Source organism: Siphateles boraxobius, unplaced genomic scaffold (assembly GCF_051911475.1).
Source record: "Siphateles boraxobius isolate OS27281-9 unplaced genomic scaffold, OSU_SipBor_1 8, whole genome shotgun sequence".
Taxonomy (NCBI): Eukaryota; Metazoa; Chordata; class Actinopteri; order Cypriniformes; family Leuciscidae; genus Siphateles; species Siphateles boraxobius.
In genome coordinates, this window is record NW_027509208.1 from 14324619 (window position 1) to 14339672 (window position 15054).

The following is a 15054-nucleotide window of genomic DNA, read 5'->3' on the forward strand; positions in this document are numbered from 1 at the left end:
CTAACTTCGACTTGACAGAGACGCGAGTGTTGCATGTACTTTATTAGACAGGTGAGCAAATGTACATAAACTAATCAATGTTATTTAGTTCAACATGATGAAATGTTAGAATATGATCTGTATGTTATTCTAATGTTGATCTAGCCCACTGCTAGTCTCATAAAGCCAACAAACAACCTAACTAACAACATTTAACACACTCAAATGCTGTTTAGTGTGATAGTGTAACTGTTAGAGCAAGTGAAACAGTGCTGCGTTACCTCAAGTTTAATTAGTCTAATAAACTGACCTGCGTGAGTATTAATTCAGCACTTGCGTGTAGTTCGGTAGAATGAAATGTCCTTATTCCTTTATCCGCGGGACTCGCATTGCGTGTGGCGCTGGAATACGTCTAGCAATCGCGCCCTGCTTCATACCACAGGCATGCTAAAAACATCAATGTATTCACTCATCCATAAAGATCCATCAGCTTGACGACAAGATCCATACTTGCGCTTAATGTGGAATATACGTCATCATTATACGCCTTTGTTATTGTAAGAGGTTAGCGACCTCCTGCATATTGTACCTTTAACTTGTATATCTAAAATTAATTTAATATTCTATTAATAGGTAAACCTTTTGCTCATGGTTTTTATGTGTAAGCACATGACTGCAGTGTGATTATTAGTTATGACATAATACATTCGCAAATGTCATCAGTCACATTGTGGTGATGTTTGCGTGACTTATCTGTTAATGTAACTTATTGAGGAAATTAAAGGATGTTTTTAAAGCTTTTGACCTCATCTAATGACCATAAAGAAGCCATGTAGATGGAATAAAAATAACCCCCACCAAATGATTCATACACATTTTGAGCGGTTTCACAAACGTGGTCTTTTCCCTCAGACAAGCTCCATCGGTGATGTGGATGCCACACCCCAGAAGACTGATATTCCCTCTTCCTCCCCATCAGTGGCTTCAGAACAGGATGTGAGTGTCCACCTAACACTTCCTATTACATTCTGCCGCTGTCAGACTTCCTATCTGATACATTGGTCATTGATTGAGTCATTTCCTGAATAGTAATGGATAGGACAAAGCTTGAAAAAAAAAAAAATGCTGTATGGTCTCCTTGAAACAACAACAAAAAAAGTGTTTTGCTATTATGCATTTTTTTTATGTGACAAAACAATTTAGAATTATTATTTATGGAATTTTTGTAATCCTTTAGGAACCAGTCAAGCCTCAAGCGACCACCCCTGCTGCACCTTCTCCAATGTATCAGCCCACTCTTTGTGCGCCAAAGGTAAAACTGCCATAGGATGTGTCTGACTCATCATTAGCCTGTTCCTTTAGGTCTTTATGTTTGTCAGTATATTCCTATTTGCTTCTCAGAGCAATCAACGTATACTGAGGCTGACTGTTAATATTTGTTTGTGTCAACAGCCTAAAGCTCATCAGCTGAGCATCAAGACCTTCTCCAGCCCGACCCAGTGTACTCACTGTACCTCACTGATGGTGGGCCAGATCCGACAAGGCTACGCCTGCGAGGGTGAGCTGAGTGTTAGTGATAAAAAAAAAGATCAGAGACAGTGTCTTTAAAACGGTGGCTTAAGGAGTTGATAAGGAGCTTTTGATCTGAGATGAAATATTTATATGCAAGTTTCACTTGTCAGTGATGTGAATGTTTAGTAATTCTCTCTGCCTCACTGCATCTCTTTTAGTATGCTCTTTCATCTGCCACGTGTCTTGTAAAGACAACGCGCCCCAGGTTTGCCCTATTCCTCCAGAGCAAGCCAAGAGGCCTCTGGGTATTGATGTGCAAAGGGGCATTGGCACAGCCTACAAAGGCTTTGTCAGGGTGAGAATGACAATGTAGTAACATTTCTGGTCACTTATTATTTACTTTACCTGAATAATTGCATTCAACTCCTATTTCATACTAAATGCCATCCGGTACCTTAAATTGCCTTGTGCGTTTACTGCTCTTTCAGATCCCGAAGCCCACAGGAGTGAAGAAGGGCTGGCAGAGGGCTTATGCTGTAGTGTGTGACTGTAAACTCTTCCTCTATGAGGTGCCAGAAGGGAAGTCCACTCAGCCTGTTGTGATGGCCAGTCAGGTCCTCGACTTGAGGTTAGGATTAGTCACGTTCTCAAGTCGCATGTACTTAACACACAGTCAATGAATAATGTAGTGGTCTGCTACACTACCATTCAAAAGACTACCATTCAAGTCTTATGATCATCAAGGCTGCATTTATTTGATCAATATTATTGAGTAAAATCAATAATATTGCATAATATTATTGCCATTTTTAAAATAACTGTTTTCCATTTTAATGTTTTAAAATGTAATTTATTTCTGTGATAGCTGAATTTTCAGGAGCTATTGGTCCAGTCTTCCAGAGTCACATTATCTTGAAGAAATAATATTTGCGCTAATTTTTTTTCTCTTCTGGATTCTTTGATAAATAGAAAGTTCAAAAGAACAGCATTTATTTAAAATGGAAATCTTTTGTAACATTTAATTGATCAAAAGTGACATTAAAGCATTTATAAAGACATGAATAAAGTATTAAAAAAGAGTGTAAGTAAAGAATACTTTCTGTTATTATCAAAAAATAAACCCAGACATGATGACTTGGAAATAGCAAGTAGTATTTTTCATTTGTGTGACATTTTCGTTCTTTTCCTCACAGAGACGAGGAGTTCTCTGTAAGCTCTGTTTTGGCATCTGATGTGATCCATGCTAGTCGTAAAGACATTCCCTGTATATTCCGGGTACGCTCTGAAATGTTTCCTGTTCTTTAAATACTCCATTGCTATGTTTGCCTAATCATGCATCACGATAATTGTCAATATTTGCCCTGAACTGCGCAGGTATCATCTTCCACTCTAAGCTCCCCGATCCGACCGGTGCCTCTGCTGGTGCTAGCTGAGAGTGAGGCAGAGAAGAGGAAGTGGGTGGGCATCCTAGAGGGCCTGCAGAACATCCTGGCCAAGAACCGCCTGAAGAACCGCGTAGTACATGTCCTGCATGAGGCCTACGACAGCAGCCTGCCTGCCATCAAAACTACACTCTCTGCCGCAATCTTAGGCGAGTATAGTGTTTGGGAAGCGGGGATGTTAACCTCTGGTACCTCTTTTCCACCAAAAAAGAACTGGTTCGGAACTGGTGCTGGTTCAAAGTTGGTTCAGAATTGGTTCAACTTGTGAACCTTCTCAGAACCTGTTTGTTTTTCCACTGACTAGAGAGCCCAGCGAACGACGTTGTTACGTCACTGTGTACGTCACATATTTAAATTTGTATGTGTGAGACTTTATAATCAGTGTATTACACTGAAATGCAGCCTTTTTGTCCATTAGTATCCCTATTTAGCTCAAAGTGATTTTAATCAGCACTTTTTTTGTGAAGTTAACATGAAAGACCTTTCCGAAGTTGTTCCTGTGACATGCTAAAATCTGACAGCGTTTCTAATTGTTGCATAATTATGGCACGTTACTAATTAATTGAGGGACTACATGGAATATTTGTACTTTAAATTTCATTTGTCATACTAAAGGACCATTTAAAATAAACTAGAAAAGGCAAAAAGATGAAAAAGTGAAAAGCTTCTCTTTTAAATGTAAACTTTTACATTCAAATTCATCTCCAGTTGTGCTGTAAATAAGCATAAATGAGTTTCATTTTTGAATTTCGTTTTTATTTTCCTCTGAAAATATAGATATGCCTGCCATTTACATGTGTCCATTTGGGCATATTTTCTTGTAATAGTATTCATGTTTTAATAGTAATATCTAGCTTTAATATTTTCAGTATTTAAAAATGGCAATTCATAGCCAGAGACCGTTTTACCTGGGAGTAGCTTTATAAACTTGAGGAATGGACTTTTAATAGAGCGACAGATATCTCACAGGTTTCTTTAAAAAAAATCTTCATTTGTGTTTTGAATAAGAACAAAAGTCTCATGGGTTTAGTACAGAATGAGGATGAGTAAATGACAACAGAATTTTCATTTTTGGTGAAGAAACCCTTCATAAATCTTATCTGTCCTGCTATTGTCTCTACAGATCGAGAACGAATTATTTTGGGGACAGAAGATGGCCTGTTTGTAGTCGAGCTCACCAGAGATAGTATGAGTATTCTGTATTACACAGATTTACTTCTAATCTTAATTCTTTGCCATTGTTTTCACTTTAACTAATTTCTCATTATCCTTTTTCAGTCATTGTTCGTGCTGCCGACTGTAAAAGAGTCTGCCAGATTGAGCTCATCCCCAAAGAGAAGATGGTGGCCCTGCTTTCTGGCCGTAATCGGCACGTCCATTTATATGCCTGGGCGGCACTAGAGGGTGCAGAGGGTGGTTTCGATACCAAGCTGACCGAAACGAAAGGCTGCCAGGCGATGACCATAGGTACCCTACGCCCCGGTGGCCCAGCATGTCTCCTAGCAGGTGTGAAGCGCCAGGTCATCTGCTATGAAATCACACGTGCAAAGCCCCATCACCGCAAGCTGTGGGAGGTGCAGGCGCCCGGTATTGCCCAGTGGCTGGGGATTATTCGTGATCGGCTGTGCATGGGTTACCCATCAGGCTTTGCTCTGCTGGCCATGCAGGGGGAGTCGTCACCGGTGAGTCTGGTCAGCCCGGCTGACCCCTCACTTGCCTTTTTGGCCCAGCAGTCCCTCGATGCGCTGCATGCTATGGAGGTGGGGGCAAATGAACTGCTGCTGTGCTTTAGTCAGCTGGGAGTGTACGTGGATGCGACAGGACGACGCTCTCGAACACAGGAGCTGATGTGGCCTTCCACACCACTTGCCTGCAGTAAGTGTTTTTAAAGAGCTTGTGTGGGAAGTAAGAAATAATTGGTGAAAGTATCTAGGCAACGGTGTTTGTTTTCATGTTTTCAGCCCTCCTGAAATTCCAGTGTTTTTCATGTGTAGACTTGGAGGAAGGGAGGAGTAGGATAGAACAGAGGAGAGACAGCAAAGCAGGGAGGAGGTAGAAAAGACAAAGAAGAGAATGTGAGGCTTAAAATAGAAATAAATGAACAACCAGGAGCTGGTTTCATTATAAAAAATAAAAAACTCATAAGCTTATTAAAATAAACTATTTTTAACTAATTGAGAACTATGAGTTAAATGACCGGTAGCAATCAAATGATTTTTGTCGATACAGTTTTCATGTTATGACCAATAATTGACAGATATTAAAATTCTATACTATTTTTGTATAAATAAATAAAAAAGCACTGCAACTGAAATCAATCAGTTTTAATGAACAAGTACATTTAGATTACAGTATGAAAATTCAAAAGTAGGACTGAAATCAAAACTCTGACAATTCTCATTGAGGGAATTAGTGCAAAGAAGAAAGTTCTCCTCAGGAACCTAGATATCATGTCGTAAAGTAAGAGGCGGCCATTGGAAAGTTGTTGCCAACTCCGTTCAGGGATGTGAGTGGGGGGGGAAATGAGCATCAGTACACGGAAAGAAGCATGGTCAAGGGGGCAGATAAGGGCAATATTGTTGTATGTACCTAGTATGATACAATGTTGCAACGTTTAATATATATAAAAATCCAATCAATCCATTAAAGCAGGGATCTCCAACCCTGCTCCTGGAGAGCTGCTGTGCTGGAGATTTTAGCTCCAACCCAAATCAAACACACCTGGACCTGCTGATCAAGATGTTCAGGGTTACTTGATAATTACATGCATGTGTGTTGGAACAGGGTTGGAACTGAAGTCTGCAGGACAGTAGCTCTCCAGGAGCAGGGTTGGAGATCCCTGCATTAATGTATGAGGTTATCCGGTAATAATTTACAATAAGGTTCATTAGTTAACATTATTTAACTATCTTATTTAACATAAACTAAGAAGGATCAATGCTTCAGCATTTATTAATCTGAGTTAATATTAATTTCAACCTCAAAGATTGTATCTGTTAACATTTAGTTAATGCACCATAAACTAACATAAACAAACAATGAACAGCTCTTTTTTTATTAACTAACATTAACAAAGATGAATAAATACTGTAACAAATGTATTGCTCATTTGTTAGTTCATGTTAGTTAATACATGAACTAATGTGTTAACTAATGAACCTTATTGTAAAGTGTTACCGGTTATCCTAACTTAAGTTATTTACAATAATTTTTTTCTCAGGAATGATGTTAAGTAAAAAAGATAAAATCATTCATAAATCTTTTAGACATTACTTGCCCTTCCACTTTTTTAAGTCAGGCAGTAAGAAGAAAATGGTACTTAAGAATACTTGAGAGTATTTTGAGAATCGGGCCCCATATGTTTCAGTCAGTATAGTGAGCCACAGAACTCTCCGGCCTATGGCCCAGTTTCACTGCATGTAAGGCAATCCTTTGAGAATGGCATCATGAATGATTTGCCTAGGCATTCTTCTGACCATGAGCATGGGATCTCAAACCCCATATTCATTATTTTCAGGCTCAAACACGAACTACCTGACGGTGTACAGCGATTATGGTGTTGATGTGTTTGACGTCCACACCACAGAATGGGTCCAGACCATCTCATTAAGAAGGGTGAGTGGAGTATCCTAATTTTACGGTTTGTGAAAGCAGAATTTAATATAATTAATACTTATGAGATAAGCTGATCTGACTTTAAAATATGTCTGTAGATTCGGCCCCTGAATGTGGAGGGCAGTCTGAACCTGTTGGGCTCTGAGCAGCCCCACCTCATCTACTTCAGCAACAACTCCTCAGGTCTGATCCCACCCCACACACACTTCACCATGTCAACACACATCTCCCACACACTGAACCTTGCGTCTGCTTCACTGCTGAGGCCGAATTTCTTTCACTGCTTAATGTAGCAAGAGTCTCTGATCACAATAGTCCACCTGTGTAGATATGAGTGATGTGATGTCAATCACTCCCACCTACACAGACACTGACGCACACGTATATAAATACTAGCAAGCCCACTCATGCTTAGAGCTCAGTAGTGGTGGAGATTTGGATTCATCTCAGTAACTTGAGTCTTTTGAATCGGTTCACTAGAATGATTTGTTCACCGTTTCGTTCAGTGGCCCTTTCTGCCTATTGAGTTGAACGTTATGAATCATGTTTTGAGTCACTGAATGAGTGTTATGAGTCACTGAATTATTCAGTAAACTGATTTGTTAAAAACATTAATCTATTTAAAAGGGGTTTTATGCATCATAATATTTCTTTAATTAGATGTCTTGTTCAGTGCTGTTCTGAGTCTAATTCAGACTTGAAGCTTAATAAGGGGACTTGTTTGTTCAGTACAGTTAACCATTGAAATATTTCTTCACACCCCACTCTTGAATGCTCTTGGCTCTTTCAATAGTCATACTTGAAATCTCTTCTTTGCAAAGCACACGTTTTCCTGCCTTCAATGAAAAAGATTTGATTTTGTTCACTTACAAGTTTGTTTAAAAACACTAAGTCACTACTTTTAAAGTGAAAGAAAACTGTTTGCTCACTAGATTTGTTCAAAAACACTGATTATGAGTCACTACATAGAAGTGAATGGGAACCATTTGTTCATTTACAAGATTTGTTCAAAAACAGTGATTCGTATGAACACACTGATGATAAGAGCAGCCCAGGTAATAAAATGTACGGCTCCACCCTCTGTGGTGCCTTTACAATTCACTTCCTACCTACTCTGGCAGATTGCCCTCTTGATAAAGACGCTTTTGTTTGGTAAACTTAAATGACCTCATTTGTCACACCTCCTCTAGGCTCACTGCCAGCAAGTTCCACAGTGCGTTCAGAAACAGTGGCTTGGATGTCAGAAACCAAGGTCTGCTATATTTTAGCAACCATAACCATTTTTTTTAACCTCATTCACACTGTTTCCACAGATGGCTGTGACCTAGCCATCCCCGAGACCTCAGACCACAGCAAGAAGCTGATGGTGAGGACACGCAGCAAGAGGAAGTTCCTTTTTAAAGTTCCTGAGGAGGAGCGGCTGCAACAGAGAAGGTACGGGTGGCTTCAGGTGTACATTTCTCACACTGCCACATTTCTCCTAATCCATGTGATGTTGTTTCCTTTTCGTTATATAGGGAGATGCTGAGGGATCCTGAAATGAGATCCAAGCTGATTTCCAACCCCACCAACTTCAACCATGTTGCTCACATGGGCCCAGGCGACGGCATGCAAGTCCTCATGGATCTGCCTCTGGTAATGCCTTAAATAAAATAGCTGGAGCTGATCTCCCGGTGTCCAGATTTGAGTATTTAAATGTAAAAACATACCTGATGCTTAAAGCTCAGGGACTTGCTCGGAAATACACAGATGCCATTGTCAAATCTGCATGGGGCGACCCATCAGCTGAAGAGGTTTTGAAATCTTCATCCTGCAAATACCAGTTTCAACAATGTGCCCTTGAGCCCAGTTTTCTATAAGGCAGTGTCTGGGTCCTGAGTTTCTTCTCCACTCTTCAGGTGTTTCACTAATCTGACACATCTAATTCAGGTCACGGAGTAGCGGCTAATGAGTAATGAGCCAGTTACTTGAATCAGGTGTGTTAGCTAGAGGATTCAAAATGAGCAGCGCTATGGGGTCCCCAGGAGCAAAATTAAGAAACACTATTCTAATTAGGGCAGGAGGAATCCGAGAACCACCTTTTATTTAGACCATTTTCATTTTTATTCATACCATGGAACAGAACATAATTTCACTTTTTGTTTTTTACTATTCAGTCGCTACAACACCGCTTATGAATCTACAGCACAAAACTTACAGCACAGCCATTGCAGTCTGATTACTGATTCTGAACAAATTATTCAGCGTCGTTGTTGTTAGTGAATCAAAAACATACAGTGTGTCCAGATTAGTCCAAACGATTCCTGAGCAAATGACTCTATTCAGCCAGTTTTTTTTTTTGTGAAGCAAACTTATTACATTGCGACATGGATCAGTCCACTTACTAACTGGTTGTGAGTTACAGTGTGTGGGTAAAGATATACATGATATTGTAGTTAAAATTGTATGCATCATTAACTATATTTTGTGTGTGTATGTGTGCATATATATATATATATATATATATATATATATATATATATATATATTATATATATATATATATATATAAGTGTGTAATAAAACATTTTATTTAACATTATTTAGTAATTGTATTATTAATTAAGGCCAATTAGTAGACTGCAATCATGCCACCTCTGATATACTTATATTCAAAATGATCTCAGCTAACGGTTTCCAGGAAAACTGATAATGCAGCCGGTTCACTAAGTTTTTTTTATTTTGTATTTTTTTTATGAGAGAACCAGGTAAAGTTTATTTAATAAATTAGTCTCTGCCAGTCAAATTGAGTCTTGAATGCTCTTCAGTGGTGGAGGGTTGTACAGTTGGGTTTGTGATAATTTACAGAAGTGCTATTTGGACACAACCATTGACTTCTAGGGTTTTATTACTCATCCTAACATTCTTTTCTTTCATTTTACTGCACAGCGCCAAAACCTTTCCCTTCTCTCTGCATGTTTCTTCCTCAAAGCCAGCCAGCCCCACTCTTCCACCCTCACAACCTTTTCTCTGTCTCTCTTTCCTGTTCATGTCTCTCTCCTTCTGTTTTCGCTCTGGTCGTGGATTCGCTCTGTCCTCTGGTTGCCGTGGCAGCAGCAGAGCGAGACTCCCTCCCCCTCATCCTCTCGCCACCATGCCCTGATCTCCCCTCCGATCAACTTTGAGCACGTCTATCACATGAGTCCCGTATCTGCCGGGCTCTATCTGCAGAAAGAGCCTTCTTCCCAGCAGAGCCTACTTCAGTTCTCCTCTTCCTCCTCCTCTCCTTCCACATCCTCCCTAGGAAGGGTAGGCTAGCAACACCCCTCCCGACCCCACTTCCTCTTCCTCTCAATTCCCCATCCCTCCCCCACCACACCCTCCAGGCCCTGGACTTCCTTTCCTCCCTCTTCTCCTGTTATACCATCCCTGTCCTGCTGAACTGATTGTTTTTTTGGGTAGTGAAAATGTTTCAAATGAGCCATTTCAGGAGGTTAATAAAACTTAATACGTCACGTTTATAATTTGACTACATATTTTTTTTACGTTTATAATTTGACTACATATTTTCACACTGATTTTAAGTAAAAAATATCTAAAATCGATCATTCTATTTATGTTTGTGTGTGCTGTTAGCTTATGTCAAACTTTATTGATGTAAACTAGCTTATGCACTCTCAAGATGCACACCAGTAATGTTTGGCACGATTATAAAAGCTACTTAAATGAAGTCCTAATCCTGGCTTAATCTAAGCCCTGTCTGTGAAACTAGGCCTAAATCCTAGTGAAATTGTTTCCAAATTAAGGCTGTTAAAATTTTATATTTTCAGTACACAATTGGCCAAAATATTTTGCGATAATATTATTGCGGTTATTGACAACTGATATATTGCGACAGCCAATTCTGAATAATACTCAAAAATGCCTTTGATTGAGGTTAACATGTAATTAACAAATATTCATTTGAAGAAAGTACAAAAAAGCAAAAGTTAAAGCGCTAAAATTAGTCTTCTAGTTTAAAAGAAAGAAAAAAGAGTGATTACATACGGTAGCTCTTACTGTGGCCTACTCTGTCTGACTTCTTGTACCTCTGCTGCAGAGTGTGATGCCCTCTTCTCAGGACGACCTGTCTAAAGACAAGCCACGGCCTCTGTCCAGCATCTCACGGCAACAGAGGAGTAAGACCCACATCACCCGCACTGCCTCAGGTGGGTGCCATTCCTTAAAAACACACCGACTAGCACAGGCAAGACGAAACACCGGCTTACCCTTCTAAATGCCTGACATGTGTACTTTGTTTAAAGGAGGAGGAGATTTTGGAGGAGCTGGGTCATCTCGCAGTATTTCTGATCAAGATCAAGACTATGACAGAGAGGTACGAACTTAATGACCTCCCCAGTGATGTCAAATATGGATTCATTTCACTCGCTGCTTGAGTTGACATGATGGATGGTTAGAGGAGCTGTGAGGTGCTTTCGGCTACTGAGCGAGTTTTCTTGAGTCCTAATTTTGTGGTCTGTAATAACTGCCCCAGTTCTCACAGTAATACAAACTACAGCTGTAAACTAGTGTTATTGTAGTAGTATTTATGTACTATTATCAATATTTTTAATTGGCTTTCATTTTTTTGGGGGGATTTTTCAGTCTTCGTTTCAATATAAGATTTAGTAAATTGGTTGTGCTTTTAGGGGTGTGACAATATACAGTATTGTAACAATATAACACAACACAATGCAACAATATGTATCGTGGATAATGACCATATATATTATTGATAGTATCATTGAAAAAATTCAGGTTTTCAGAGTTTTAGTGCACGTACTACATTAAACTACTATAAATAATGTTTAATATAATGTATAATAATGCAATAGGGGAATAATTGTGGCCTACTTTATTTTAAATATATCTAGTCAGTGACAGAATTCAAGCATGTTCGTCTAAAATAATTCTGTATTTTCAGCTTCAGAATCATGAGTATTTTTATTCCAGCGTCACTATTGTCCTGTGCATAGGGTTACCAATACCAAGTCCAAGCCTATTTATTTACACCCGCAATGTAATATCAAATTTAGCATTTTAATCAACAGTAATTTTTTTGTTAACCTTTTATCATATGTCTGAGTATCGCAATATTATCGTATCGTGAGTTCAGTATCGTGATATGTTTCAAATCGTGACATGAAGGTATCGTTAACCCCTAACTTAGTTTTTTTGCTTTAATTTTGTTTGAGCTATTAAATGAAAACCTTCAACTTTAACTTGGAAAAAAAAGTAAACTTGAAGAAAAAAACTAATAAAAATTACAAAATGACTAAATCTTAAACTAGAATTATGTATTAGGATTACTAAAATAATACAATTCTAGTTTGAGATTTATTAATTTTGTAATTTTTATTCTGTTTTTTTTTTCACGTTTACTTTTTTTCAAGTTAAAGTTGAAGGTTTTCATTTAATATCTTTATTTTATTTGAGCTGTATTCAATATTTTAATAGTTTTAGGTAACAATAGCAACACTTCTGTAAAAACCATTTTATACTTTGCAAGAATTTGAAAACTAACTAGTTAACAAGAAACTGATCTGCTAATCTTGTTTTTTTTTCTTCTTTATCCTTGTTGCAGCCCGACTCTGACTCGACCAAACATTCCACCCCCTCCAACAGCTCCAACCCCAGCAGCCCCCCGAGCCCCAACTCTCCCCACCGCAGTCAGCTCACTCTGGACAGCCTGGATCAATCACTGGATGGCTGAAAAAGGACAACTCCCTCTTTTTCACCCTGCACACACCCTAGGCACCCCCCCTCACCCCCTCCACTATCAATTCGCTCTGCTAGGACTCACTAAAAAGTGCCAAGACTCTTCCAAGTCACCTGCTCGCTCAACACGAGGGCAAAAGATTTACCCTAAATCCCGCTGCTGGGTAGACGCATCAATCGCCACAAGTGGAACGTGTTGGGTTTGTGCTGGCAGGATTAGACGAAACACCTGAGCGTCCCAGAGCCACTGAAAAAAAAAGATACAATATAAAAGCCTGCCTCCTGGTGGAAATGTCATGGTATTACATTAACTGGGTCAGATTAGTATAATGGACTTTTATTTTATTTTAAATCTTAATTGCAATTTTTTACTTTAGTAAATGAACATGCATTGCATCTGCTGTGTCAGAATTGCTCCTGGATTCGTAGCTTCCCTTCAGAAAGAGACTTCTTATGCTGTTTTTAAATGTATATTATCAGGAACACTCATCAAGGCCAGGGGGCCGAAGAGAGGAACGTATCAGGAAGAATGGAACCGAGGATGATATAGGACTGTGACTTTCTTGTATAAACCAATTGGACCCATAACATGATTCGTTAAAGACCCGTGAAACGTCTCGCCTCATCTCATATGAGCTATAGATCGGTGACTGAGACTTTAGGGGTTTAAAGCCAAACCAGAGGGCACTTTTATTGTCATATAATTCCTCTCTCTCTCGCTCTCTCTCTCTCTCTCTCTCTCCAGTTCCTCATTTAAACCAGCCTTTATAATATTCATGTTTTAACTTAGATTTTTCCCACAAAGATATTTAATTCAGCTCATCACCCGGAGAAAAAAGAAAGCAACAAAAATGAAGACTTTACATATAGATAAGTGTTTTAATAAGAATACAAAAGAGAACAGCACACAGCTACAACTATTCATAGGATTTCAGTAGTTCATCTTAAGCTGCTACTGCTGCTTTGTGTGCTCTATTTAAAAATAAAAGTAAAAAAATATATATGTGATAAGGTTATCTCACCATAGCCATGCTCTGATTCTGGTTTATGATGTTTGACACATGCTAGCAGCCATGTGGGACCGTCACTGTTAAAGACTCCTATCGGAACGCTGATATGAGTTTGTGTGTTGACATGCTTGAGATCCGCATGCATGGCCGGCAGATCCATTATCACTCAAGTGTGCCTTCAGTGCCAACTTCCATTTCAGTAATAAACTGTCCGCTAAAGCATTTCAGTGGTTTTGACGAGGCTGACGGTAATGTATTATGTTGTCCCCCACCCTTCTGAAATACTGTAAAACACTTGCACATTTTTTTTAGTCCAAGGAAATAATTTTGTGTGAATGGTTTTACCTGTACCTCCTTCCCCTCCCATACTTCACTTGTCCGCTTCATCAGATGGAAGTTTATCCTCAGAACACTACTGCTTTTACTTTAAAAGAAAAAAAAAAAAGAATCACAGGTTGAAATCTTTGTAATTATTGACTTGGTAGCCACATAAATTTGAACGAACAATAAAAAGAGTACCTGTTGTGCTTGTTTTTTTTTTTTTGTTGTTGAATTTTAATCTTTCATATCTAGGCTAAAATTATTCTTTAGTGATTTTAAGTCAAAGTTTTGACACGTCTTGTTTGATAAATTGGTGAAAACATTACACTTAAGGGCAATTGCCAGTTTTTTTGAGATTTGACAGTGTTTTTTTATTTGCATCAAATATGCAGTTTGGACTGTGTTGACAACACATTTACCAGACAGTTTTTTCCATAACCAAGAATGTCATAACATTTTTTGAACCGTTTCTGTTCTAAATTTAAGCAGTTTGTGTTAGATAATTAAGAGAATGATTAAGAGTAACTGATGAATCCACATAGGGAAATTAAGTTTTCTTTTTTTCTTTTCTTTTTTGTCTTGATGGGTTCAAAACTGCTTACTGCTGGCTGTTTATTCTGTAACCGACATCACAGTCAATACTATCATACTACAGTTCTTGACGAATACGAATATTTTATACATTATGTAGTGTACATGAATTGCAATTACAAAATCCTTAGGATTGCACTGGACTTCACTAGTAAATTAATGACATATAATACAATGCACTACTTTTGAATATACAAAAGAAAATAGAGAGTACAGGTACAGACAGTAGGAATCGGTGCCAAGCATAATAAATTGTAAACTCTCTTTTTATTGGACAGCAATACATTGTCATGTTTGGCCACTTGACAAATATGTTTTCAGCTTGGTCTAGAATAGATGTGTGCAAAGTTTAGTGAAGATCTGACTCAAGGCCTAGGAAGATTTTGCCAAAATATGTATTTCAGAAAATTAAAATGGATAATACATTTTACACATAATCATCAATATGAGATGCACACTTGTTAGAGCTCAAGATTCAGAAAAAAACACTTGCTGCTTACAATATCGCCTCCTTGTGGCAGATTTCCACAATATTTTGGTACACATTAATTTCACAAAATGTATGGATTCAGATTTAATTTGGTTAGTCGTTGAAATTTGATTGGCTCCTGGCAGACCAGATTTTTTTGAAGTAATACATTAGTAATTAGAGAATATGTTAGGACCAGTGGCGGAGCCAGAGGGGGGTCCGGGGTGGCACTGGACACCCCTGACATGCGATTGGCCACCCCGGGTGCCACCCCAAAATTTTATTTGCTACTGGCAGTTGCTGATGCTGATTTTTTTTTAAATTACGTTCGCCGTCAGCGCTGCGCGCGCAGTTTTCAAACGGACGAGCAGAGGACGAG

The 15054-nt window shown here is 38.7% G+C and overlaps 1 protein-coding gene across 3 annotated transcripts in view; it reads left to right on the forward strand.

The window, feature by feature from the left end:
- The window catches only part of cdc42bpb (CDC42 binding protein kinase beta (DMPK-like)), an 80836-nt gene extending 67018 nt beyond the window's left edge, over positions 1-13818 (forward strand). The window contains exons 22-38 of one of the 3 annotated variants that reach the window (XM_077219790.1): positions 892-975; positions 1217-1291; positions 1432-1537; positions 1710-1846; positions 1980-2119; positions 2685-2766; positions 2866-3082; positions 4057-4119; positions 4212-4808; positions 6451-6548; positions 6647-6731; positions 7862-7982; positions 8066-8183; positions 9645-9836; positions 10627-10735; positions 10832-10902; positions 12151-13818. In XM_077219790.1, coding sequence (XP_077075905.1) covers positions 892-975; positions 1217-1291; positions 1432-1537; positions 1710-1846; positions 1980-2119; positions 2685-2766; positions 2866-3082; positions 4057-4119; positions 4212-4808; positions 6451-6548; positions 6647-6731; positions 7862-7982; positions 8066-8183; positions 9645-9836; positions 10627-10735; positions 10832-10902; positions 12151-12279 — 2424 coding nt within the window. In that variant the 3' untranslated portion in view covers positions 12280-13818. Of the gene's footprint in view, positions 1-891; positions 976-1216; positions 1292-1431; positions 1538-1709; positions 1847-1979; positions 2120-2684; positions 2767-2865; positions 3083-4056; positions 4120-4211; positions 4809-6450; positions 6549-6646; positions 6732-7861; positions 7983-8065; positions 8184-9644; positions 9957-10626; positions 10736-10831; positions 10903-12150 lie in introns of those variants that run through there. The other 2 variants (XM_077219788.1, XM_077219789.1) reach the window with 2 other exon arrangements.
- The last annotated feature ends 1236 nt before the right edge of the window (positions 13819-15054 follow it).